Source organism: Pogona vitticeps, chromosome 15 (genome assembly GCF_051106095.1).
Source record: "Pogona vitticeps strain Pit_001003342236 chromosome 15, PviZW2.1, whole genome shotgun sequence".
Classification (NCBI taxonomy): domain Eukaryota; kingdom Metazoa; phylum Chordata; class Lepidosauria; order Squamata; family Agamidae; genus Pogona; species Pogona vitticeps.
In genome coordinates, this window is record NC_135797.1 from 4763845 (window position 1) to 4787452 (window position 23608).

The following is a 23608-nucleotide window of genomic DNA, read 5'->3' on the forward strand; positions in this document are numbered from 1 at the left end:
ACCGCGACCCAAATTTTCTGCGTTTTGGGGGGGGAGGCTGGCCAAGTGCGGGGAGATTTCTGCGCAACCCTGATTATTTTGCACAGCGCTGATGAACATGCTGAGCCGCAAGGAAAAGGAAAGGAGAGGGGGTGGGGGGGACAAGAAAGTAATAAAAATATATGTCCTGGAGGGATTCATTTGAGGAACGGCTTCCAGGCGCTCTTCAAGGCCGGGGTTGGGTTGCAAAATATGTGAAGTAATAATGCTTTATTAGCTTAGGGAATTTGTGACACAGGTCTCCGAGCGAAGCTGCTTTTGAGCAGGACACACACAAAAACACACACACACACAGCGTTGTCGAATCCGCAGCGCTCGGCAGGCGCTGAGCCCTGTTTTTTGAGAAGGCGGTCTCCCTGCTAACCATCCCTCTTTGACAGACCCTTTGTTAGGGTTATTATTATTGTAATACGCTGTCAGGTCGCCCCTAAATTATGGCCACCACCCCCATAGTGTCCCTGCTCAGCTCCTTCAGAAAGCCAGTGGTTTCTTTTAGAGAGTCAATCCATCTTGTCTTCGGCCCTTCCTCTTCCCCTGTTGTCTTTCTCCTGCGTGATTCCCTTTTCCAGGGAATCCTGCCTTCTCACGAGGTGGCCAAAGGAGGACAGCCTCCGTTTCAGCATTTTGGCCTTCAGAGGGAGTTCAGACTCGATTTGTTCGCGGATCCAACCCCTGCTGAACCTTCTTTACCTCCATGATGAGAGATGAACCAGATCTCTTAGGATAAATCTGGTTAGAGATCTCTAATCAATTATTTTGGGACTCGGCACATCTCGTGTTTCACGAACCAGCCGGCCTTGTGCCTTCTCTAAGGTTCAGAGAAGCACCAGCCCTGTGATTTTGCAAGCTCTCCAGGACCTCCGATCTGAGCTGGCAAGAAAAATAAATCTTTGAGCGGTAAAATATTTTCCTTGAGCATGTACAGAGTGTTCCCCCACCCTTCAGAGCAAATATCTACATACAGTGGTGCCTCGCTAGACAGTTACCCCCGTATGACAGTTTTTCACTTGACATTGACTTTTTGCGATCGCTATAGCGATTCGCAAAACAGTGATTCCTGTGGGGGAATTTTGCTGGACGGTGTTTGGTCCCTGCTTTGCAAACCGATTTTCGCTAGACGACGATTTTGACAGCTCCCTAAGCGCTCCCAAAACGGATGTTTTCGGGACCTAAGCTTCGCAAGACAGCGATTTAAACAGCTGATTGGCGGTTCACAAAGCGGCTTTCCTATGGCTGATCTTCGCTAGATAACGGTGATTCTTCCCCATTGGAACGCATTAAACAGGTTTCAATGCATTCCAATGGGGAAATGCTTTTCGGTAGACAATGATTTCAGTGGAACGGATTATCATCGTCTAGCGAGGCACCACTGTATCTTTTTCAGTCATCTGTTCTCAAAGAGGAAGTGTGGATCCTGGGGCCATTTCAATCACAGTTTTTGTCTTTCTACCAGGGTGTGTGAGCAATAATTTTTCTCCCACCCTGGATCTGTTCAAGGCCATCCTCCAGCTGCCCGTTCTTCTACATACAGCCAGAAAAGAGGGGAATTGTGACTTAGCTGCGCGGCCCAGGATTTGCACAGCAATCGCTCCATTGCAACGTATCTTATTTTGCCTGCAAAGGCCCTGGATTCGAATCCTGGAGTTCCCACCCCCAACAGGGAAAACCGTCCATCAGAATCCCAGAGTCGAGGGTGGGCGATTCCCATTTTGTGGGAGTGGTTGCATCCATGCCACTTTTTAAACTCTGAACTTTATGGGAGTTATCCAGCCACACAAAAGGAACCAAATAAGTTGGGCACCTTTTAAAGTTCGGATGAAAACCCGGAGGGGAGGAACAAACCTTGCAGTTTTAGCCTCCCTGGCTTCCGGGAGGTTTACAAGAAATAAACTGATTCAGAACCAACTCTACCATTAGGTAGAATCAAGAGGCTCTGGGCTTTCCTTTTGCCCTTGAAATTCGCCTTCCGATTTTGCCTGTAGGGGGAAGATATTATCCCAACCCTGATGCAGAAATAACATTCAACTGCCCAGCTCGGTTGGCTTTTTCTACACGGAAAAAGAGAGCTGCTACCTCGGTTCTTCGTCTGTGGCAGCAGAACCTTGGGATAGCGTTCAGCAGATCTGGTAGGGCTCTGTGGAGGCCATTGCAAAAAATGCAAAAAATAAAAATAAAAATTAAGAAAATGAATTTATAATAATGAGGCTGGCCTTTCAGCTGGTTGTAAAAATCCCCAAGGCCAGCCTCGGCATTTCCATTTTTAAACAATTTTTGCAGCCACCCATGATGATAAATCTGAGCTTCCCAAGGCACAGAGAATCTCCTTTATGTTTCAACCCCCCCCACAAAAAAACATAGTTCCCCCCTCTCCTAAGTATAAATCCATGTGTTGATTTTTCTGTGATCGCTGCCTGGCTGCGGCTGGACCTTTTTGATACGTTTCTCCTTATTTTCTCATTCTCTCGTACAAGAACAAGAAACCTCTAATTTTTTTGCCCTTTCCCACCTAAAAAAATATATATTTTCTGTTGGCCTCGGTTAGAGTTCTCTTATTTGTGAGGATGATTTTAGCACCTGTTATGGGGTTAAAATGTGCAAGTGACGATAGCTGTTGTGTTGCTTCATAGGGATTAGAAGCACTGGATGGGTTTCTCACCTCTTACCAAACAAGCCCCTCTCATTACTGCTGTTTTTAGTGTGTGCATCTGTGCTGTGCTTCTTGAAGACGGAGGACACTAGATTTGCACTGAGACACAGTGTGTAAATTTGCAGAGACCTGCATAATATCTTAAAAAATGCATCTAGATAGCTCAGTGGTTTAGGTCTCTGGCTGTTGAGACAGAAGTTGGGAGTTCGAATCTCCACTGGGCCTCCTTCACAAGGGTTGGGCTCAATGATCCAGAGGGTCCTTTCTAGCTCTGCAGTTCTAAGATGATGATGATGATTTTTTTAAAAAGTGGGGGAGAACAAGGGCTTTACCTTGGTGTACAGGGACAGCCTAAAGCAGAGTCAGCGATATAGTAGGACTGTGGGATCTTCAAGGGATCGGTTCCAAGCATCCCCACCCCCTGTGGGTAGCAAAAAAACGTGGAAATATCAAATGTAATACAAAGCGTGGTCTCAGGCTCCCTCTCGTAGCCAGATGTAGAAAACACACCCTGGGAATACCTAGAAATACACATTTCTGAGTTTGTTTGTTTTTATTCTTTTCAGCCAGCAGACAGATGAATCAGCAGATATGGATCACACTCTAGGAGAGGGTCCCACTAGATATAAATGCACTGAATAAATAAATCAACCGCGAGGACTTCAACAAAGTCCTCCCCATTTCCACGGCAAAGGTGGGTCGTCTTGAAACCGTAAATCGGCGGAAGGGAATCTGCGCTCCTTCTGGAGACGTAATTTTCCACGCTCTGTGCCGGCGGGGTCCGGCTTTGCGTTCTTGTGGACCACTTATTCTCTCCCCGGGGAGAGTAAGAAAAAGCTGGGCTGGTAAAAAAAAACCTAACAGTCTTGTTGAGCCCCATTGAAAGACTGTGGGGTGTATATTTTACCCACCCCCACCTACGCAGTCTATTGTCGTCTGTTAACGTTGCTGTGTTGTCATCTTTCATGTAAGATTTCAGGGCGTTCAGCGTGTGTGAATTCTCATACAGACGAAGCGTTTGGAAATGGGGTAGCCATCTTACAGTGTGGCACTGAAAACAACGGCCTTAGAGACCGACACATTTATTATAGCTCAACACCGGGATATATTTTTTTTAAATAATCAGCCACCGTTTTATGAATGGCCAGTGGAAAAGGTATCCGTGTTTTCTTCCCCCTGTATTTTAATCTCCCGCCTGCAGTCTGTCGAGGGGTGGATACATTCCTTAAACTCTAGATGATGTTGAATGAATCTTGGCTGTAATTCATAAAAATCACATGCTCTCATAACTGTGTTTAAGATGCCGTAGGATTCTATGTCTTTGCCACGAAGCAATAATTCTGCACACCATCATAATGTGCACACCATCATCATAACCTTAACTGCACTTGCTTCTGGTAGTTATACTGAAAAACAGAGTAGACCCTGAAAGCTGAAAGCCACTTCACCTATGTGCTAGATTTCTACATGCGGGGACTTTGGGGCACGGAGACCCCCCTTCCAACTCAATTATTCTATGATTATTATTATTTTTATTGGAGGATAACGTCCCTGCATTATCGGTTGCCCCCGTTCTCTGCAGTTTTAGCACCATGGACAGCTCTGAGAAAAAACCCCTTTCATTACAAAGGAAGATCTGAAAGACGCAGAAATCTGCCTCAACCAGTTTCTTTGGCCGAAACCCGGAGGAGCTGGGGTTAAAAACAGGGTTGAATTTTGTGGTCTGCTAGCGTTCTGCCCTTAAAGCAGCCCTCCGAGCTTTTTAGATGCCTAATTAGGCCGCTGATTATTTACCCAGTCATTCAAAACCACATCTAACACCTTACTGAGATTGTGTGTGTGTGTTTTTTAATTTACATTTTTGATGTATATAATGCTGTGTGTAATGCACAATAATTAGTTGAATGTCCTTCTCCAGGAGACCCTTCCCAATTTAGCTTGCAGTGTCTGGAGATGGGGAATCCTTTCCGTTTTTTCTTTTTAAAGAAGACAACTTTAAAGAAACTTTCAGATTTGATCAGGCTTCTGTTTATTAATTTAAACTATTTCCATGCCGCCCGCGCCCTGAAAGATCGAAAGAAGCTTCCGGTATTAAAAGAATGAAATCAAAAGCCAAATGATAAATTATTACAATGTTTTAAAAAGCATTAAAAGAATGTATTAAAACTCAAGACCAATGTTAAAACACAATTAAAACACAGAATCAAATTCTCCCTTTAAAAAACATCCCCTTGAGCAGCCTACCATTTAAAGGAAAGCCTGCCAGAAGAGGAAGACCTTGGCCTGCTTGTGGAAGGACAGCCAAGATGGGGCCAGCCTGGCGTCCAGTGGCAGGGAGTTCCAACGTCTGGGAGCAACCACTGAGAAGGGTCTCTCTCCTGTCCCCCAACCAGGGCATTTGTGATATGTAGTGGGACTGACAGAAAGGTCTTCCCTGATGACCTTAACACCCAGGTAGGCTCATAAATGGCATTTTAGATAGCTTGGACCCAAGAATTGTGCATATTGCACAACAGCCCTTTGAAGTGGGCTAGACGGAAAGGTGATTAGCTTGGAATCATCTATTAAGCTTCATAGTTTACTAGGGTTTCTATCTGGGTCTTCCCTTCCCAGTCCAACATTCCATCATCCTCTCCATCTTCTGTAATCGGATGTCTGCCAGATATTTTTGGACTACAACTCCCATTGTTCCTAGACAGCCCAAGAGACTCCATCTCAGCTCTGGACCCACGGCAGTCAGAAAAGTAATTAAACACATTTCAGTCTACACTTAACAACACCAGGCCTTTTTTCCCCCCCTTCCCATGGCCCGCTTATATGCAAAGCGGGCTATTTATTAACATCTTTATTAAATTAAAATGAAAATGAAAATCTATGAAGCAGCGGCGCCGGCTTAAGCATCTAATTGTGCCGGATTGATTCCCGCTTCGGTGCCGCAGCTTAAGAACGCACGTCTCGTGAAGAAAGCTGTACCGCTGCCAATTTTTTTTAAAATTAAAAAAAAAATTAAGAATAAGCCGGAATAGAATAGGATAACGCAACAGGAAAACACTAAAACCTTTGGAGCAAAGATCGCAACACGGAAAGCCTTTTTCATCCGCGAGCCTTCGAAATGGCACCTGGTTTCATGGATCTGACTACAGCGCCATTAAATCGCCCATATTTAAATGGAACCTAACTGGGATCTTTATTAAATTGTCATGATCAACCAGATCTTCTGAGAACCTTCTCCTGCGATTGCAAACTTGGATATCCCTTCCTCTTTTTAGCTCTGAGCTTTTGACCTCTCTCCGAAAGAGAAAAACGGTCTAATATTAGCCGAGTTAATCTCCCTGCTGATGGGAATCCTTTCATCTTCGTTTTTTACTTTGTAGGAATACAGAACTCTGGGGGTGTCTGTGGCTCTTTCTTCCTCTCACCTCGCTACAAAGCTGTGTGTATATTCTCAATTTTGCTTTCCACTAAAACTGCCCGTACAGGCACTGAGTTCTTTGAAGAGCTGATGAAATATATCAATTAGATGGTGGATTGTTATGTGCTGACTTAGGATGACTCTATGAACGAGCGACTGCCAAAATGCCCTGCCCACAACTGCCCTTGCTCAGCTTTTGCAATCTTAAGCTTGTGGTTTCGTTGAGGGAGTTGGTCCATCTCGTATTCGGCCTTCCTCTTTTCCTGCTGCCTTCCACCTTCCCCACCATGATTGGTCTTTAACAGGGAACCCGTCCTTCTCAAGAGGTGCCCAAAGTAGGACAGCCTCAGTTTCGACTTTCTTGCCTCCAGAGAGAATTCAGGCTTGCTTTGATCGAGGACCCCCTTGTTCGTCTTTGTGGCCATCCGGGGTATCCACAAAGCTCTTTCTCCCCCACTTCAAACTCATCAATTTATTCTCCCTGTCACCTTTCTTTAACGTCCAGCTTTCACAGCCATATATGATGATGAGAAATATGAGAATCTGGATGTGGGTTCTAGCTCCCACCAAACCTGCAAAATTCATTTGGATGGTCTGGGGCTGGGCTCATCCACACATATACATTCAGCCTAAACTACCTTACAGGGTTGGCGTGAAGCCGACGCAACAAGGAAGAGAGCCATGTATGTCCCCATGATCTTATTGGAAGGAAACTGGAATATAAATGTAGTAACGTAATAAGTTAAACTCTTTTCCTACAATCAAGATATTTATTTTAATTCTTTATTCTTCTCTGGTGCTTTGGACTTCCTCGTTTTCTCTGTTAAAGCCCCCTGGAACATTTTTTAAAAAATTATCCTGAGGAGAGATAAGAGGGCACTTTTTCAAATCCTTGAAAGGGAGTCCTATAGAGGAGGGGCAGGATCTGTTCGTGATCCTTCCAGAGTGCAGGACGCATCATATTAGGCTCAAGCAACACGAAGCCAGATTTTGGTTGAATATCAGGAAAAACGTCAACTGTTAGAGCAGTACGACAATGGAGCCAATAACCTATGGAGGTGTTGAGCGCTCCAACGCTGGAGGTGTTCAAGAAACAAATGGACAATCATCTAGTAAGATCTGCTTTGACTTGGATTCCTGCCTTGCGCAGGGGGTCAGACTAGATGGCCTTCGAGACCCCCTTCCCACTCCACGATCCTATGATTCCAATATCTAGCTTCTGTTTTTCAATCTTCACCACTACCTTTCAGGACCAGCCCTGGTGTTGGGCGTGGTGAAGAACCAGCAGATTTTTTTGGGGGGGGATCATGAATGGGTAGCGACGGATGAATTATTTGATTTGTTTTAGCTGCCTGGATGCAGAATCCCAAAGAAGCCTAATTTCTTGGGGGGGAGGCCTTAGTTTACAGAAGGAGGTGTTTGTGCGCGCTACCTCGGGCTGCAAAATTTCTTGGACGTTTTCCGGCGCCGTTTTCGCTGTTTCCTTTTTTTGGAGATCGAGGCGGATGAGATCAAGAACCTCGCTGCTGCATCTTGCATTCCCTCCCTGCTCGTTTCCCTTTTAAAAAAAAAATACACACACACACACACACACAAACCCCCAACCTCCAGTACTTGGTAGACAGAGAAGGAAGAAAAGAGAAACCCAGAACAGGGGGGCGGTGGGAGAGAACAGGCTGAGACAAGAGCAGAAGGAAACCATTTGGCATGGAATATCTCTTGCAAGGAACACAGTACACCGGCGTGCGAGCGTCACTAGGCAACCCTGGCCCGGTGTCTGTAGCACACCGGGGTGGTTTTGACAGGCGGCAAGAAGGGCGGGTTGTCCCCGGGAAAAAAACAGAGAGAGAGAGGAAGGAAAGGCAGCAATAAAGCAGGACATGGGTTTGGAGGGGAAGGGGACGATGGGCCAAGAGGCGTTTGGAAACAGAAGAGCCCAGCAGGGCGGGAATCCGTGGTCCGGAGCAGGGCATGGGTTTGAATTTATTGCTAAATGGGGGTTAAGGTCTGGAGTTCGAGTCTGCACGGTGGGAAAGAGCCAGCCTGGGTGGCCTTGGGCAAGCTGCACCGTCCCAGGGCTCCCCCTAGTGGAAGGGAAGGATCTAACCACTTCTGAGGAGTCTCTACCTGGAAAAGGCCTAAGTCAGAATTGACGGCACATGATTATTATTGTTGTCCGCTTAGGTCAATATATGTCTGTCCCCGACGGACCCCACCATGGATGGGGTTTTCGGATTGCAACTCCCAGAAGCCTTCGCTGGCTCAACCCACCATCAGGGCTTCTGGGAGCTGAAGTCCGAGAAGATCTGGGAGTCCCGAATGGGTGCCTTAGATGGAGCTGAAGGTTTGGAGAAAGGAGGAGTGTCCTGTGTTCGAATCCTGGCTAAGCTGTGTGCTAATCTTAAGGGGGGGGGGGAAGGGTCCTTCTCTTTCAGCTGCACCAACATTAACACTATATGTGTGTGTGTGTGTGTGTGTGTGTGTGTGTGTGTGTGTGTGTGTGTGTATGAGAACAGGACGGGCCAGCTTCCACCCTCCTGCTTTGAATGATGAGAGGAACGGGGACCATCTTAATACAAATGATATCCTAATGTGGAAATTGAGCATTCCGGTGCAGGAAGACGTCACCTCTAACGATCCAGATCGGGTTAGACTACAACTCCCATTAGCATAGCGGACGGTTGGGGATTGTGGAAGTTGGAGTCCAGCATATGAGGAGGCACCGGTAGCAATGGTCTGAACAGAGCATCTTTCATCCTTGAAAATTCAGAGTGCCTTGTTTGCACGAAGGATCTGTGTCACATGCCCTCAACCTTCCTCTGGATTCTGGGCCACATTTTGTGAGATAATAATAATAGTTGTGTGGCGTCAAGTCAATTCTGAATTTATGGCAGCCCTTTTGGGAGTTTTCCAGGTAGAAGTGCTTTACCCTATCCTTCCTCTAGGGGCGCTGTTGCACTGTGCAGCTCGCCCAAGGCTACCCAGGCTGGCTCTTCTCGTAGGAGGCACCGTGGGGAGATTCGAACCCCCACCCTCTGGCTCTGTAACCAGAGACCTAAACCACGGAGCTATCCGACCAGCTTATTTTTGTGAGACACAAGAGACAAAACAGGTCCGTTTTTAAGATGTTAAATAGAACGTTGACCTCTTTTATAGGAGATCCCCGGGGTGCTAGCTCCTATCCACCTGATACATTCAGTACATTGGGTAGTTCCTTTATAGTTCGGACTAAAACACAGAGCAACACATTCCTCTCCCCACCCCACCCCAGAGCTCCGACTGCTTCAGGAGCTTCTGGATGGGGGACGTTGAGATCAGAGTTCGAGGTAGAGCAGTGGTTGGGGATGCCCAGCCATTGAGTTCTGGTTAGGTTGATGGTCCCAGCAGCAATAATCATGGTCAGGAATGATGGGAGCTGTGGTCTAATCGTATCTAGAGGGCCACGTCTCCCCTGCCCCAGCAGCAAAGATACAACGGGAAGGCAGAATAAACTCCAGCAAGAAGAGATGGCTAGCAAAGAGGTGAGGGGTGTGTAGCATCCAGAAAGAATGTAATTTCCCTTTATTCTGCTCTGTTTATTCATTTGTTGCCTATTCCACCTCTAGATACCATCCCTATCCTCTTCCTCATTGACTTAGAACTGCAGAAAATCATCCAGCCCAGCCCCTATCAAGGAGGCCCAGTGAGAATTCGAACTCCCAACCTCGGACTGCACAGCCAGAGATCCCCCCCCCCCCGAGCTCTCCAGGCGTCCCGTGGTTGCTTGTGCTGTGCCCTCCCTGCCTGGCTGTGTCTTCCAAAAGGATAAGAGGATGAGCCTACCGTCTAGATTTGACAATATAGGGTAGAGCAGAAATAGGAAAAAGAGAAAAGGGGTAGAGAAAACGAGGTGACCTTCAGCGATACGGGAATGGGGTGACGGCCAGGGTTTTGTGCCGAACTTTGCAGAAGGAAACGACGGGTTCTGACAAAGAAAACGAGACCAGGAGTAAATCTGAGGTGCGGTGGAGTAAGGGGACGATAGGGTTTGTGACACAGATATTCTAAATGTTGCCTCTTCTGTTGGAATAGAATTATTTATCTGGCTATTGCGTGTCCCTTGTGTTTATAAGCTCGGTGGTTTAAGAATCTGGATGTGGAGCCGGAGGTTTGAAGTTTGACTCCTTAAGAGCCAGCCCGGGTAGCCTTGGGCAAGCTGCCGAATCCCAGAGCGCCCCCTAGAGGAAGGTAAAGGTAAAGCACGTCTGTGTCCTTTACCTAGAAAAGGGTTACCATATCAGAATTGACATGGTGGCACATAATGATGATTTATTGCATGTCTCTTACATCTCACCCTTCTCAGGTCTGCTTTGACACCCGGGAGAGCGTTGATCCTGTGTCTTTTTCTCTCTTGAAACCCTCCACTCCATGATGACTGGAGACTCATAATCCCCAGGGCCAAATCTGTGACTTTCGGATTTCCCTGGCAGTGGCCCCGTATATACGTCTTGTTGCTTAATGAATTTATGTAACCCCTGACCCTCGCTAAAGAGACCTCCAAGCGGCGCTGAAACATGGGCCTCTAATATAACGCACACACAAATAGAACACCCTGTACGGTACAAACTGTAAAACGTGAAGTCCTGAATAATGAATGGAAATAAGAATCAACGAAAAGGCTTAAAATCAGAGGCGTGGAACGCCGTTCTTCAAATGGGCAGCCGGGTTTTCAAAGCCCCGGAGGGGAAGAAATCTTAAGTGGCGCCTGCAGCTTGCACCGTGGCAGAGGGCAACCTCGCTAAAAAAAACTTGTCAACTCATCTCTGCTGGAAGCCGAGAAACTAGGTAGACACCAAACTGTTGTCTAGCGTGTTGTTAAGGCCTTTTCGGGGAGCAGCCATCAAAGTCTCTTTCGGGACAATAAATCCCATCGTGTTGCGGGTTTTTTTCCCCTTCTAAACGCTGGATACGCCAAAGTGGAAGAATGCATTCTAGGCTGGCCCAGAATTGCTGTTAGGGCACAGAACTTTGGAGAAAGTCTTTAATAAAGATAATCTTAGGCGTTCCAAGCTGGAAGGGACCCTCTAGATCATCAAGTCCACCCACTGTTAAGGAGGCCCGGCTTTCCGGATTGCAAATGCAGCTGAACCGGGAAGCCCAACGCTCTTCTCTTTAGCTCGAGGGGTTGTGGAGGGGTGATGGGTGAACCCCATCACTAGAGCAGGTGGCGTTGGGGTTTGGGTTGGGCTGTCAGCCAGCCTCGTTTCCTCCTCGCACAGCGCTCGGGAGACTTTGTCACTCTGAAGATCCCGGATGACTCACCCCACATTTGGCTGCTCTGAGCAGGGCTCCTTGTTCCCAAGAAGCTGTGTGTTCAGGAGGACGCCATATGGCATTGAGGAGAAAAATGGAGACACCCGGGTGTCAGAGGGAAGAAACAGCGCCGTACCTCGCGGGAAGCTGCTGGGTGATTAATTCCACCCGCTTGGCCCCTTGGAAGCTGCCTCATGTCTGCAGATTTCCTTGGAAGGCTGCAAGAGGACACGTGGAAGATATTTCTTGAGTGGAGAGAGGAGATTTATGGAGAGGAGAGGTGGAAGACGGGGGTCCCCCCCTTATAGGGCAGGCCCTGACGTTCAGCCTCAGGTAGCAGAGGTTGGCCGGGGGCAACGAGGCGTTTGAATGCAGAGGTGTGGGGTGAGTCCCCTAAGTTAGATCAGTGCCATCCAGTTGGCAGAGAATACTGCCTCTTTTGTCAAAACAGAGAAGTAATGAGTTGCAAGTAAATTTAACCACCTGTCTTTAGTAACTAATTCCTTTTTTTGTTAATGCAATGGCAAACGTCAGAGGCGATAGATGAGGCTTTGTCAGTGTTCCTCGGTAATCATTTTGTAGCAATTTGCAAAGAGTGTTTTTAAAGGTCATTTTTAGAGATGTTTGGCAGGAATTTCCAAGGTTTATGGCATTTCTTTATCGCCCCCGAGGGCTTCCCGGCTAAAAGCCACGAGCAAGACAGCGTGTTAAATCTAGCGTGTTAATTTTTCAACCCGGTGACAAATAACAGCAACAGGTTCAAACTCTTTACAAAGTAAAGAAAGTGAATTTTTAAATAATAATCTTTCCAAATTTTAGAAAGAGAACTAAGATGCCAAATCAGTCAGGCGGGTCCTGTGACCTTATCTCTCCTCCAGCCCAAGCATCCGGCTTTTCCATGTATTATTAGTGGCCGAGAGCATAAATTTTGGAAAAGAAATGTTTCACCTTAGCTTGGGTGAGAGATGTGTAATGTGAAGAAATTTCAGAATGGGCAATGCTCAGGTGGACAGACTGGATGGATGGATGGATGGATGGATGGATGGATGGATGGATGGATGGATGGATGGATGGATGGATGGATGGATGGATGGATGGATGGATGGATGGATGGATGGATGGATGGATGGATGGATGGATAGATAGATAGATAGATAGATAGATAGATAGATAGATAGATAGATAGATAGATAGATAGATAGATAGATAGATAGATAGATAGATAGATAGATAGATAGATAGATAGATAGATAGATAGATAGATAGATCAGAGGCATAGTTCACTATGAGCATATAGCACTCGTGAAATCTTTTCTGTGCAGGATCATGTATAGGGAGTCTATGCTGTTCATCAGTTTATTTTTGTAGGCTCTGTTAAACCTTTTAAGTGGAGTGTCTATGAGTGCTTCTAATTAAGAGCTACGAGCAGTTACACCCTGTAATGCAGTCAAACAAGAAGGAAGTAACCAGAGGTTACCGAAATAACAGGTTTGTGCCTGACGCACCTTTGACAGCGGCTGATTTTTGTGGAGTGGAGGATGTTTTTTTTAAAAAAAAAATGCAAATGTCTCGTGCAGGAAAACGTGGCAGATTGGAAAAAAGGCACTTGGGGGGTGCGACTCTGAGCAATTCACACGTGCTGGAAAGGTTTAAGGCTACAGAGAAAAACAGTGGATGTAGGGACTCCCTCCCCGGGGGAGGGAACATGGGAACATTGGTTCATTTATTCGTTGATTTATTTTATTAGGCTGATATCTTATTTTTTCTCCAGTGAGCTCATGGTGGCTTGCGTGGCTCCCTTCCTTGCTAATTTGGACCTCCCAATAACCCTGGAAGGCTGGCCAGGAGAAGGGATTCCACAGCGACCCCAGGTTCATTGGAGAGCTTGGACGTGGATCCCCGAGACCATAATCCACTACTCCGATCGCTCCACCACTTGACACTCTCTGATGGCTTGGCTTCACCACCCAGGGGTACCCACGCGACTTTGGGGTTCACAGAAAGGTGTAAAGGCCTGTCCTTTGTGTTTCTTCTCCTTCGTTCTTCACGGAAGAAGGGGAAGAAAAAAATCTGGATGCAGAGGAAGCCGATTCAAGGAATCCACATGCAAATGCTCACCATTTCCATAAACACCTGCGCTCGGGAACTTGCTGATTTTACAGTTTGATGCTCGGAGCGGCAAGATTGACAGGTCTTCCTGCCATAAACAGTCTCATCCTCTCTCTTCCCCCTGTTTCCCCCCCCCTCCGTTTTCAGATAATCGCCTTTGACGAACTGCACATGGATTTCAAAAACCCCATTGACCAAGGCAATCCAGCCCGGGCCGTAAGTCAATACATGTCGTGTCTGAGGTGTGTCTGTCACTGAGTCCGTTTGTCTGTCCTCCCTGCCCTTTCTTACCCCTCCTCCAATCTCTGTGTTTCCCTTCTCGCTGAGCTCCGGATCTAGTTTCTCTCAAGAACGAGCAGCACGCCTTTCAGGATGATGGGCAGAGCGTGGGGGGGGGGGTTTGAAAAATTTGGCCCTTGATTCGCCTGCTTTGCATGGATTCAGAAAGCATCAAACCCAACCCTTCCCATGTTCATTTAAAAGAGAGATCGCAATGTCGAGGTATTGGGGTACACCCCGTCCAATCCACTATAAATGCCAATGTTAGGCAGCCCTATTTATTTATTAAGTATCAGTTTAAAATACAGTGATGCCTCGCTTAACGATTGCCTCGTTAAACGACGAAACTGCTACACAATGACTGTTTTGTGATCGCTTTTGCGATCGCAAAATGATGTTTTAATATGCAGAATTCACTTCCCGACGATTGGATCCCTCCCTCGGGAACCGATTCTTCGCATTACGACGTTTTTAAAACAGGTGATCAGCGGCTGCAAAATGGCCAACCGCTGTGTTTTTTGGATGGATTCCTCACTATACAGGCACCGAAAATGGCTGCCCCTATGGAGGATCTTCGCTGGACGGTGAGTTTTTCAGCCCATTGGAACGCATTGAATGGGTTTTCAATGTGTTTCAATGGGATTTTTTATTTCGCTTAATGAGGATTTTGCTCTACAGCGATTTTGCTGGAACGGATTATCCTCGTTAAGCGAGGCACTACTGTAGATTGACCCCACCTTTCTCCTCAAAAAGGACCCAGGGCAGCTGACATGGCTGAAAGACAATGTTTAAAAGCTGAAAACAGTAAGTAGATATATCCAACACGAATCCAACATGAAAAACGGTAAACAGCAACACCCAAAATGTATTCAGAGCTGAAAGGGACAGCCGTCCATTGAAACCCCGTACTCGGCAGTCATTCGCTGAGGGAAAGCTTGCCTGAAGAGAAAGGTCTTGGCCTGCTTGCGGAAAGAGAGCCAAAGTGGGGCCAGCCTGGTTTCCAGTGGTGGGGAGTTCCAGAGTCTGGGAGTCACCGCCAAGAAGGCCCTCTCCCATGTTCCCATCAAATGCATCCGTGAAGCTGGTGGCCAAGCGGGGATTTGAACCCTGTTCTCCAGAGTCCTATGCTGTCACTCTCTCTGCTACACCACACCGGGAACCCTACAGTGACGTACCTCATCAGATTTAACCAGACCCTAAGCATCTTAAGAGTAATGAACCAGCTACTGGACATGCTCAGCTAAGATGTCGGCTTTTATGGATCGCAGCATAGGATCACAGAATAACAAGGTTGAAAGGAGCTAATAATAAGAACACTCTTAGATTTGCAGAGCTGGAAGGGACCCTGGGGATCATCAAATCCAGGGCTTGTCAAAGGCGGCCCAGGGCGGGATTCGAACTCCCACCCTCTGGCCCTGCAGCCTGAGATTTCGACCCCTGAGCAATTACCCAGTGGTTTATATAAAGCCATAATGAGGACTTAATGCCTGATGAGATCATGGGTCTTAGAGGACCTCTCCAAGGTCCTGAATGCTACACCACCGCCCTCCTGCAAAAGGACGCGTGTCTTTCAAAGGTAGCTAAAACCCAGATCCCCAAGCCTCGCAAAAAACGGGATTCTCTAACCTGCACTGCCAGAATGACAAAGGGTTTGTTTTTTTTTGAAACCGGGGAGAAGAGGTTTGAAGCGCTGGTTACGTCGAGCCAGGAGGAGAGAAGCTTATAAGCAGGCTGAGAGGTGCCTGCCATTATCCGAAGGGCTGTCGTGCAAGATGATGGAGCCGCCGTGTTCCTGACGCTCCCGAACGGCAGCCGCAGAATCCGTGGGTGGGAAACGGGAGAGAAACGGGCTTTTCGTCGAACGTTAGGAGAAACCTCCTAAAGCGTGAAAGCCATTCATGGCAGAGCTGAGAAGGGTTGCGTTAGACAGAGAGGGGAACGATGCTCCCAAAGGTTCCTTCCATATTTTTTTAAATGTGTGTTCCTGCGCCTTGAACCTTTTAAGTCAGCAAGTGGAGGCATCCGAAATGGACAATATACAGTATTTGCTGAGCTAAGACACCATTAGAAACGGGGAAAGCTTTTAAGCCTAACAGGACTCTTCTTAGAGCTTAGCACGGCAGGATACAGAAATCCACGCTATGCGAGGTCGTTCCCAGAGCACGATTTTATTTCGCAGTTCACCTTTCACTTTAATTGTGGGATTTTATTTGGTGCGGGGGGGGGGGAGTTGTCTAAAATCTAAACAAACATGGCTTCCATGTGTAACCCCCTTGTGTTTCCCCCATTACTTCTTGTTTTTCCTTCTCAGAAAGAACACTAAGGGGGGGGGGTGGAATAAAAGAGGTGCACAGCCGGTCTTATCAAGGTATATTTAGCCTGGGTGGATCCAGGCTGTTTGAAAGATGGCATCACCCCCTATAAGCCTTCTCAGCCCTTAAGATCATCTGGGAAGGCCCTTCTCTCGGTCCCATAACCTTCCCCAGCTCATTCAGTGAAGACACAAGACAGGGCCTTCTCGGTGGCTGCTCTGCCCCTAAAAGCCAGTTGGCCCTTTCCCTCCTGCCCTCCTTCCATCATCAGGCAAAAAGACCTTCCTCTTCAGGCGGGCCGTTGAGCCATCAATCACCTCAGGAAACCTGGCTTTTTCACTTACACAGTTTCCAGTGACTTCTATCTGGTTTTATACTTGATAGTTTTAATCCAGGTATATTTAATTGTTTTTGGGGGGGTTGTTTTGTTTTTGGAATCGTAATATTTCTATAGTGTTTCAAAATGGCCGATTTTACCTGTGGCGAGCTGCCTTCGGTCCCCGATGGGGAGGAAGGTGGCATATAAAGAAACCAACAAACAAGCAAGAATGCACGCAAGCAAGCACGCAAGCAAGCACGTAAGCACGTAAGCACGTAAGCAAGCAAGCAAGCAAGCAAGCAAGCAAGCAAGCAAGCAAGCAAGCAAGCAAGCAAGCAAGCAAGCAAGCAAGCAAGCAAGCAAGCAAGCAAGCAAGCAAGCAGATATCTGTCCAAGCTCTTCATCTGGAACCCCCCCTGAATTAAACAGTCTTGAGATCAGGGGATGCCAGCCTTTCCCCCAGGATGACACCTTCACACCCCATAAACTCCATTTAAATATATATATATATATATTAATACCCCACCCCCCCCCCACCCCCAGTATTTCTGCCTTCCAGTGGCAGCAAACCCATAACTCCGGATTTTTAACCGACCCTTCTCTAAGATCCCTGTTTCCTGGGAGTCACCCATGCACACATACGAACCAGGCCCAACCCTGCTTAGCTTCCGAAGCCCGACAAGGTTTTGGGGTGTTGTGCTATAGCCGTGCTCGGTGTTGCCCCCTGGCAGAGTAAGCCTCCCCCATCATCTGCCCTCCCTTTTGAACAGAGATGGAAACTGCAAAGCAGGAGCGGTCTTTCCCCACCTACCCCCCCCCCCGGGTTTTGGTGTTTCCATCCTCCCATGCAAATAAAAAAAAAATCTCAAAACAAATGAGAACACAAGAATAGCAACCGGGGAGATGAAAGAAACCAGGTTAAAAACAGCCGCAGACTCTGCCTGTCGTTGCAGCCTCTCCAAATGGCTGCATTTTTTTTATCAAGTGCCCCCTTCTATTGTATTGTTATTTTTAATTTTTATTTGCTTGGGTGTCGGGGGAAGCTGAGGCTTGCAGGACCAAAGGGGGGGGGGAAGGAGGAGGAAGGGGGGAGGAAGAAGAAAGGAGAAGGAGGAGGGATCGGTGGGTTGGGGGAAGAGGTACAGGCTGCTTTTCAGGAGCCAGCAGGGCGGTTGTGATGCCGTTTTGGAGAATAAAAAGTGGCTTTTATCTGGCACTTGAAAGAGCACAAAGGAGTGGCAGGAGTCGGGAACATTCAGCCGCAGGAAGCTTTTGAAATCACGCCCTGAAAGTGTCGCTCAGCACAGCCTCCCACAGTAGCAAAAGGGGGAAGCCGGTTGCTGCTCCCCCACTTCTGGGCCGCTACAGGTGCTGGTGCCACGGAGGAGACTGGCAGAGGCGCCAGGTGGAGCTGCTTCAGAGGGCGGCATCTGTCATGCTGCCTTGTTTGTTTGCTCGCTCTCACCCCCGTCCTTCTCCCATCTAATCTGATCTAAGAACTGCCAAGCTGGAAGGGATCCTATAGATCATCAAGTCCAGCCCCTGTCAAGGAGACCCAGCGGAGGAATCAAACTCCCAACCTTTGGCTCCACAGCCGGATGCTAAACCCTTGAGCTATCCAGCAGTTAAATAATCTTAGAACTGCCGAGCTAGAAGGGATCCTATAGATCATCAAGTCCAGCCCCTGTCAAGGAGACCCAGCGGAGGAATCAAACTCCCAACCTTTGGCTCTGTAGCCGGCTGCCTAAACTCTTGAGCTATCCAGCAGTTAAATAATCTTAGAACTGCCGAGCTAGAAGGGATCCTATAGATCATCAAGTCCAGCCCCTGTCAAGGAGGCCCAGTGGAGGAACCAAACTCCCAACCTTTGGCTCCGCAGCCGGATGCCTAAACCCTTGAGCTATCCAGCAGTTAAATAATCTTAGAACTGCCGAGCTAGAAGGGATCCTATAGATCATCAAGTCCAGCCCCTGTCAAGGAGGCCCAGTGGAGGAACCAAACTCCCAACCTTTGGCTCCGCAGCCGGATGCCTAAACCCTTGAGCTATCCAGCAGTTAAATAATCTTAGAACTGCCGAGCTAGAAGGGATCCTATAGATCATCAAGTCCAGCCCCTGTCAAGGAGACCCAGCGGAGGAATCAAACTCCCAACCTTTGGCTCTGTAGCCAGCTGCCTAAACTCTTGAGCTATCCAGCAGTTAAATAATCTTAGAACTGCCGAGCTAGAAGGGATCCTATAGATCATCAAGTCCAGCCCCTGTAAGGAAGCCCAGTGGAGGAACCAAACTCCCAACCTTGGGCTCCGCAGCCGGATGCCTAAACCATTGAGCTATCCAGCCCAGTCTTCATTCCCACTCAGAGGTCTGGCAGAGGAATCGGATGGTCCTGGAGTAGGGAGCCCCTGTCCTGATTCGAATCCTGGCTGAACCGCAAGGGCACGCTCCAGGCTAGTTACAGCTGTGATCATCATCTTAGAACTGCAGGATTGAAAGGGACCTTATAGATCATCAAGTCCAGCCCCTGTTAAGGAGGGTCAGGGGGGATTCGAACTCCCAACCTCTGGCCCGGCAGCCAGAAACCTCAACCCCTGAGCATTTCCATCAATGGTTTCATCAAAGCAAACGCTGGAGGACCCACAATGTACCGGACGCTCTGTGATACATACTCCCAGTAGCTGTGCTGGTTTGGGTTAAGTTTTAACCTTCAAAGTTCCAGTTACATTTAGAGATACTTGACAAACTGGGTAAACACAGGCTTAGAGTCTGAGTTTTGCCGATGTGACATGTGGAGGAAATGTGCTCAGAAACGAGTGTTTTTATTTTTTTTCCTGCTGCTTTCTCTTCCGTGTTGTATTTTGTATTGCATTTATTATTTTATTATTTCCTTACTTAATTTCTTATTATATTTCCTGCCTGGAGACTTCAGGGAGTTGTAGTCCAAGGAAATACAAATACACACATCTCTAACCGTTGTGCAGCTGGTTGGATAGCTCAGCGACTTAGATCTCTGTCTACGGAGTCTGAGGTTTGGAGTTCGATTCCCCCCCTGGGAGAAAAGCCAGCCTGGATAGCCTTGGGCAAGCTGCAGAGTCCCAGGGCTCCCCCTAAAGGAAGGGAAGGGTAATACACGTCTGAGTACTGTAATCTCTACCTGGAAAATGCTGAAAAAGGGCCACCATAGATCAGAATTGACTTGAGGGGACATGATGACGATTAAAGAATATCAAAAGACACCGGTGAGAAAAGGTGGGCAAATTATGGGCTGTGTAGTCTAGCAACATCTGGGGATGCATTGGTCAACACCCACATTTTTTGAAGGGCGCTCCACGTTTGCTATTCTGCAGTAGGGATGGTAACCTTTCCTAACCTGAACCCCCCATTCAGAGGGGTTGGACTACATCTCCCATGGCCCACAGCCAAGGGGACGGTCAAATGGGAAACAGAAGCACAACGACCCTTTGGGAGGGAAATCCAGGACAAGCGAGGAGACAGCGAGTGTTAAATTCAAGAATAAGGCAGAAGGAACATGGGCCAGCTTGTGGAAGGGGGTGGGGGAGAGAAAAGTAGGTTAAAGTGTGGGATATTCTAGTGCGCTCACCAAACCTTCAGAGGGTATGGTTGGCACCGTACCAAAGGAGGTGATGCCTCTTCTAGGCTGCCCCTCCCGTCCCGCAAGTATAAATAGTTCCCGTTTGACCTTGATTTCCTGCCGCACGGCGCCGGGAGGAGAAGAAACCACAGCACATCGAAGGCTGGCCCTGCCTGGATCTACGAGGAGATCCAGGGCCTCACCCTCCTAGACACGGAAGGCGTCTCGGGTTTCGGGATCCTGCGCCAATCTGGTCGAAGCAGCCCTCCCCTGCACACTGAGCGCTCTCCCTCCCCTACGTACCATCTCGGGAGGCCAGGGAGAAACAAGCTGGCCTTTTCCATGGCTGCCCTTAATGTTCTTTAAAACCTGCTTTCAATGTCCCCCCCCCCCCCAAATTTGGCAGGAGGAGGCTGGCTGGCTGTTCTCATACCAGGCAATATGGGGGATTGAACCCCCCAACCTCTGACTCTGGAGCCAGTTAGCCAACTCACTGAGCAATTCCGCCAGCTTTCTGAAAGATAAATCTCTCCGCATGCGTTTTCTTCGGATCCTCATTCAGGTGTTCCCAAACTGGACGCCTCTTTACTGTATTTATATATTATTTATTTGCAGAGTTTTAAATTTTTGGTGAAATTCCGTTCGCTGCACAAGAGAAGGACAGAGATGCACAGAAAAAGAGTAGCTTCAAGTTCCCCAATTAGTCCACCCCTTTCTCATGAACTGGCACTTAAGGGCTCAATAACCTGTGAGACATTTGTAGGAGAAAGAATGAAAAAGGTTTCTTTACTTACGGTTGTGAACAGACCAACAGCAAACTTAGGAACAGACTGAAAGAGCTTAGACATGTCCCTACCTTATAGGGGTGTTGCTAGAATATAGCAGCAAGGATGAGGGTAAAGTATGCTCCCTCGGAGAAAAGGTGAAATGCAAAATGTGACATATAAATAGTAGCCAGCTGGAGAGCAAAGTTGTCTAGGTGTCTGGTTGCTGGGCCAGAGGCTGGGAGTTCAAATTCCCTCTTTGGAAAAGAGCCAGCCTGGGTAGCCTTGGGCAAGCTGCAAAGTCCCAGGGCTCCCCCTAGAGGAAAGGAAGGGTAAAGCACTTCTGTGTATTTCTTAGCTGGAAAACTTATAAAGGGTCACCATAAGTCAGAATTGACTTCACAGCACTTGGTGATGATGATGAATCATCAGCTGGCCATCTTTCTTCAGTAAACATGGCCGTCGGTCTTCACCATGAAAGACAGGCGGCCTCTCCAGGCTCTGGAGAAACAACGGTTTGTGGGGTGAGTGAGAGAGGGTCATATCATCATGGTGCTGCCGTTCATGACCTCCTGGTTGATGGGGGTCAGGATCCGCAGGCTGTCCGCGGGAGCTTACAAAATAATCACTGCCAATTAGTTACAAAAATACAATTTGGGGATTAAAGGCTGCAAACCAGATAAGGGCAGCCGGCTGGATAAATATGATTTCTGAACACCTCATTATCCCCGTTTGCTGGCAGATGTATTCCCCATGGGCACTGGTGGATTACACAGCATCTCGTAGCCGAGAAGAGAAGCCGCCTGGCGCGCATCTGTCTTGCTCGCTTGGGCTCCCATTCTGATCGCTTTGCAGTTGTCACGATTTGTGGGGGGCTGTGCGACGGGGTTGCGTGTCCGTTTCTTGGCATCTGGGCACAGCACTCTTCGCTGCAACTTTTTGCTGCGGCCTTTAGCTGTTGTTTCTTCTTTCTCTTTTCTGTCCTTTTTTTCCCTCTCTCTCTACAAAATTATTGAATGCCTTCTGGCTGCATCTGGCCGGACCCAGCCCCCCCCCCCGATTTCCTCTTCCCCCTCTTTCCATGTTACCCCCCCAACCCAACCCCATCAAGTTTGGGACCCCCATTTATTCCTCCTTCTCTTTCTTTCCTCAGAGGGAGCGGTTGAAAAACATCGAGCGGATCTGTTGCCTTTTGCGAAAGGTGAGTGACTTTCTCTTGGCGGTCTTTCGCCCCCATTTCACCTTCCCCCTTTTAAAAAAATGCCCTTCATCAAATGACTTTGGTGACCCCCGAGATCTTGGGGGTGTGTCTGGATCCATCCTGGCCCTCCAAGGGGCTGCCTTGGTGCGCCAGCGCGAGGCGGGTGTCTGGATCCTGCCACTTCACCACCTGAACCCCTCGGGACCCTTCATTTAACAAGGCAGAAGGAAAATCAATAATGGCTCCGTTAAAAAGCTCTGTAGCTCATCTTTTATTTTTTGTGTGTCAGCCAAAAGAGCAGAACGGGGGTCCCTGGCCAAACTTGGCTGTTTCTGAATCCTGATCCGCCCACTCTGTTAAAATATTAAAAAGTGCATTTTCCCCCCGGATGCTTCCAGCATCAACCCATCGCACACGGTGCGTGGCCTCGGCTTTTACCTTGATCCGCTTGCCGCCGCGTGTAATTTTTGCGAGCTTTCGAGTCGTCCTTTGTGCATGGCGCGACCTTGATGCCGACGATGAAAGCCACCACTGGCATCATCTGCTCTGTGAACTACTTCAAGGACAGTTTGTGTGTGTGTGTATAGGAAAATGTTGTGTGAAAAACCTTGGTTTCGTGCTGACTTTTGACGCCCGATTTTCCTCTTGCAGCTGGTGGTTCCAGAATATTCCATCCATGGCCTTTTCTGCCTGATGTTTCTCTGTGCGGCAGAGTGGGTGACCTTGGGGCTTAACATCCCCCTGCTTTTCTACCATTTGTGGAGGTGAGTGCGAATTCTGGGGCTGGGATTCATGACTCACAGAGGGCTAGCACCTTGATGCCCGGGTACCCCCCCTTTCACGGTGCAAAGGTTGATGCTTTACACAGTATAAGAGGATGCATCAGTATAAAAGGATGCACCATAGGTTATGATCTACCCTTTGAGGAAGCGGAATGAAGTGATCGCTCAAGGCAAAACGAGCATTATTTTGGGTGTGCATCCTGTATTTAAGTTTCGCTAATGGATAGAGTGGCCTTGGTCGCCATCTGGGCGGTCTAGAAGTTGAATAAATAATTAAACAAACAAATAAGTAAAAGAGGCATCAGAATACATCACATTTTCTCACCAATTTCTGCTTTAACAAACCCTGTTAACATGATCCGTGTCACCAGGTTTTTGCTATGGGAGAATACCAACTATCTCCTTATACCACCACTCACTCCAGAAAAGGGAGTTATTTAATTAGTGCATGGTAACGACGAAATCAACGAGTGGATTATGTGAGATTAAAAGCAGGGGATCCAAGAGGTAATAATAATAACTCCTCTTGCTCAAAACAGAAAAGAAAGAAGAGGAAAAGACGGGGTGGGGGGTGGAATTGCAAACCCATTACGAGGGATTGACATAATTAAGCCGTGTTTTTTGGTAATTTGTCAGTTTATGTTGTGCCTGTCATTTCCGTTGGATTATTTAATTTTCTTCCTTCCACCCTTCTTTTTCTGGCATGGTAAGACGATGCATAGTAATATACGTTGTGGGAAATCCAGTGAACAGTCTGTGTGTGTTAGTAAACAGATAAAGAGAATTAAAGAGAATCTCAATCAAGGATTTCCTGGATCCGTTTCCGTGATGTCCTTAATCCATGCACATACATACAGGCTTGTAT

The 23608-nt window shown here is 47.6% G+C and overlaps 1 protein-coding gene across 1 annotated transcript in view; it reads left to right on the forward strand.

Annotated features, from left to right (window-relative positions):
- The window catches only part of CNIH2 (cornichon family AMPA receptor auxiliary protein 2), a 43528-nt gene that overhangs the window by 12746 nt on the left and 7174 nt on the right, over nucleotides 1-23608 (forward strand). Inside the window, exons 2-4 of the mRNA XM_072984490.2 lie at nucleotides 13647-13715; nucleotides 21914-21961; nucleotides 22613-22725. Coding sequence (XP_072840591.1) covers nucleotides 13647-13715; nucleotides 21914-21961; nucleotides 22613-22725 — 230 coding nt within the window. The remainder of the gene's footprint in view (nucleotides 1-13646; nucleotides 13716-21913; nucleotides 21962-22612; nucleotides 22726-23608) is intronic.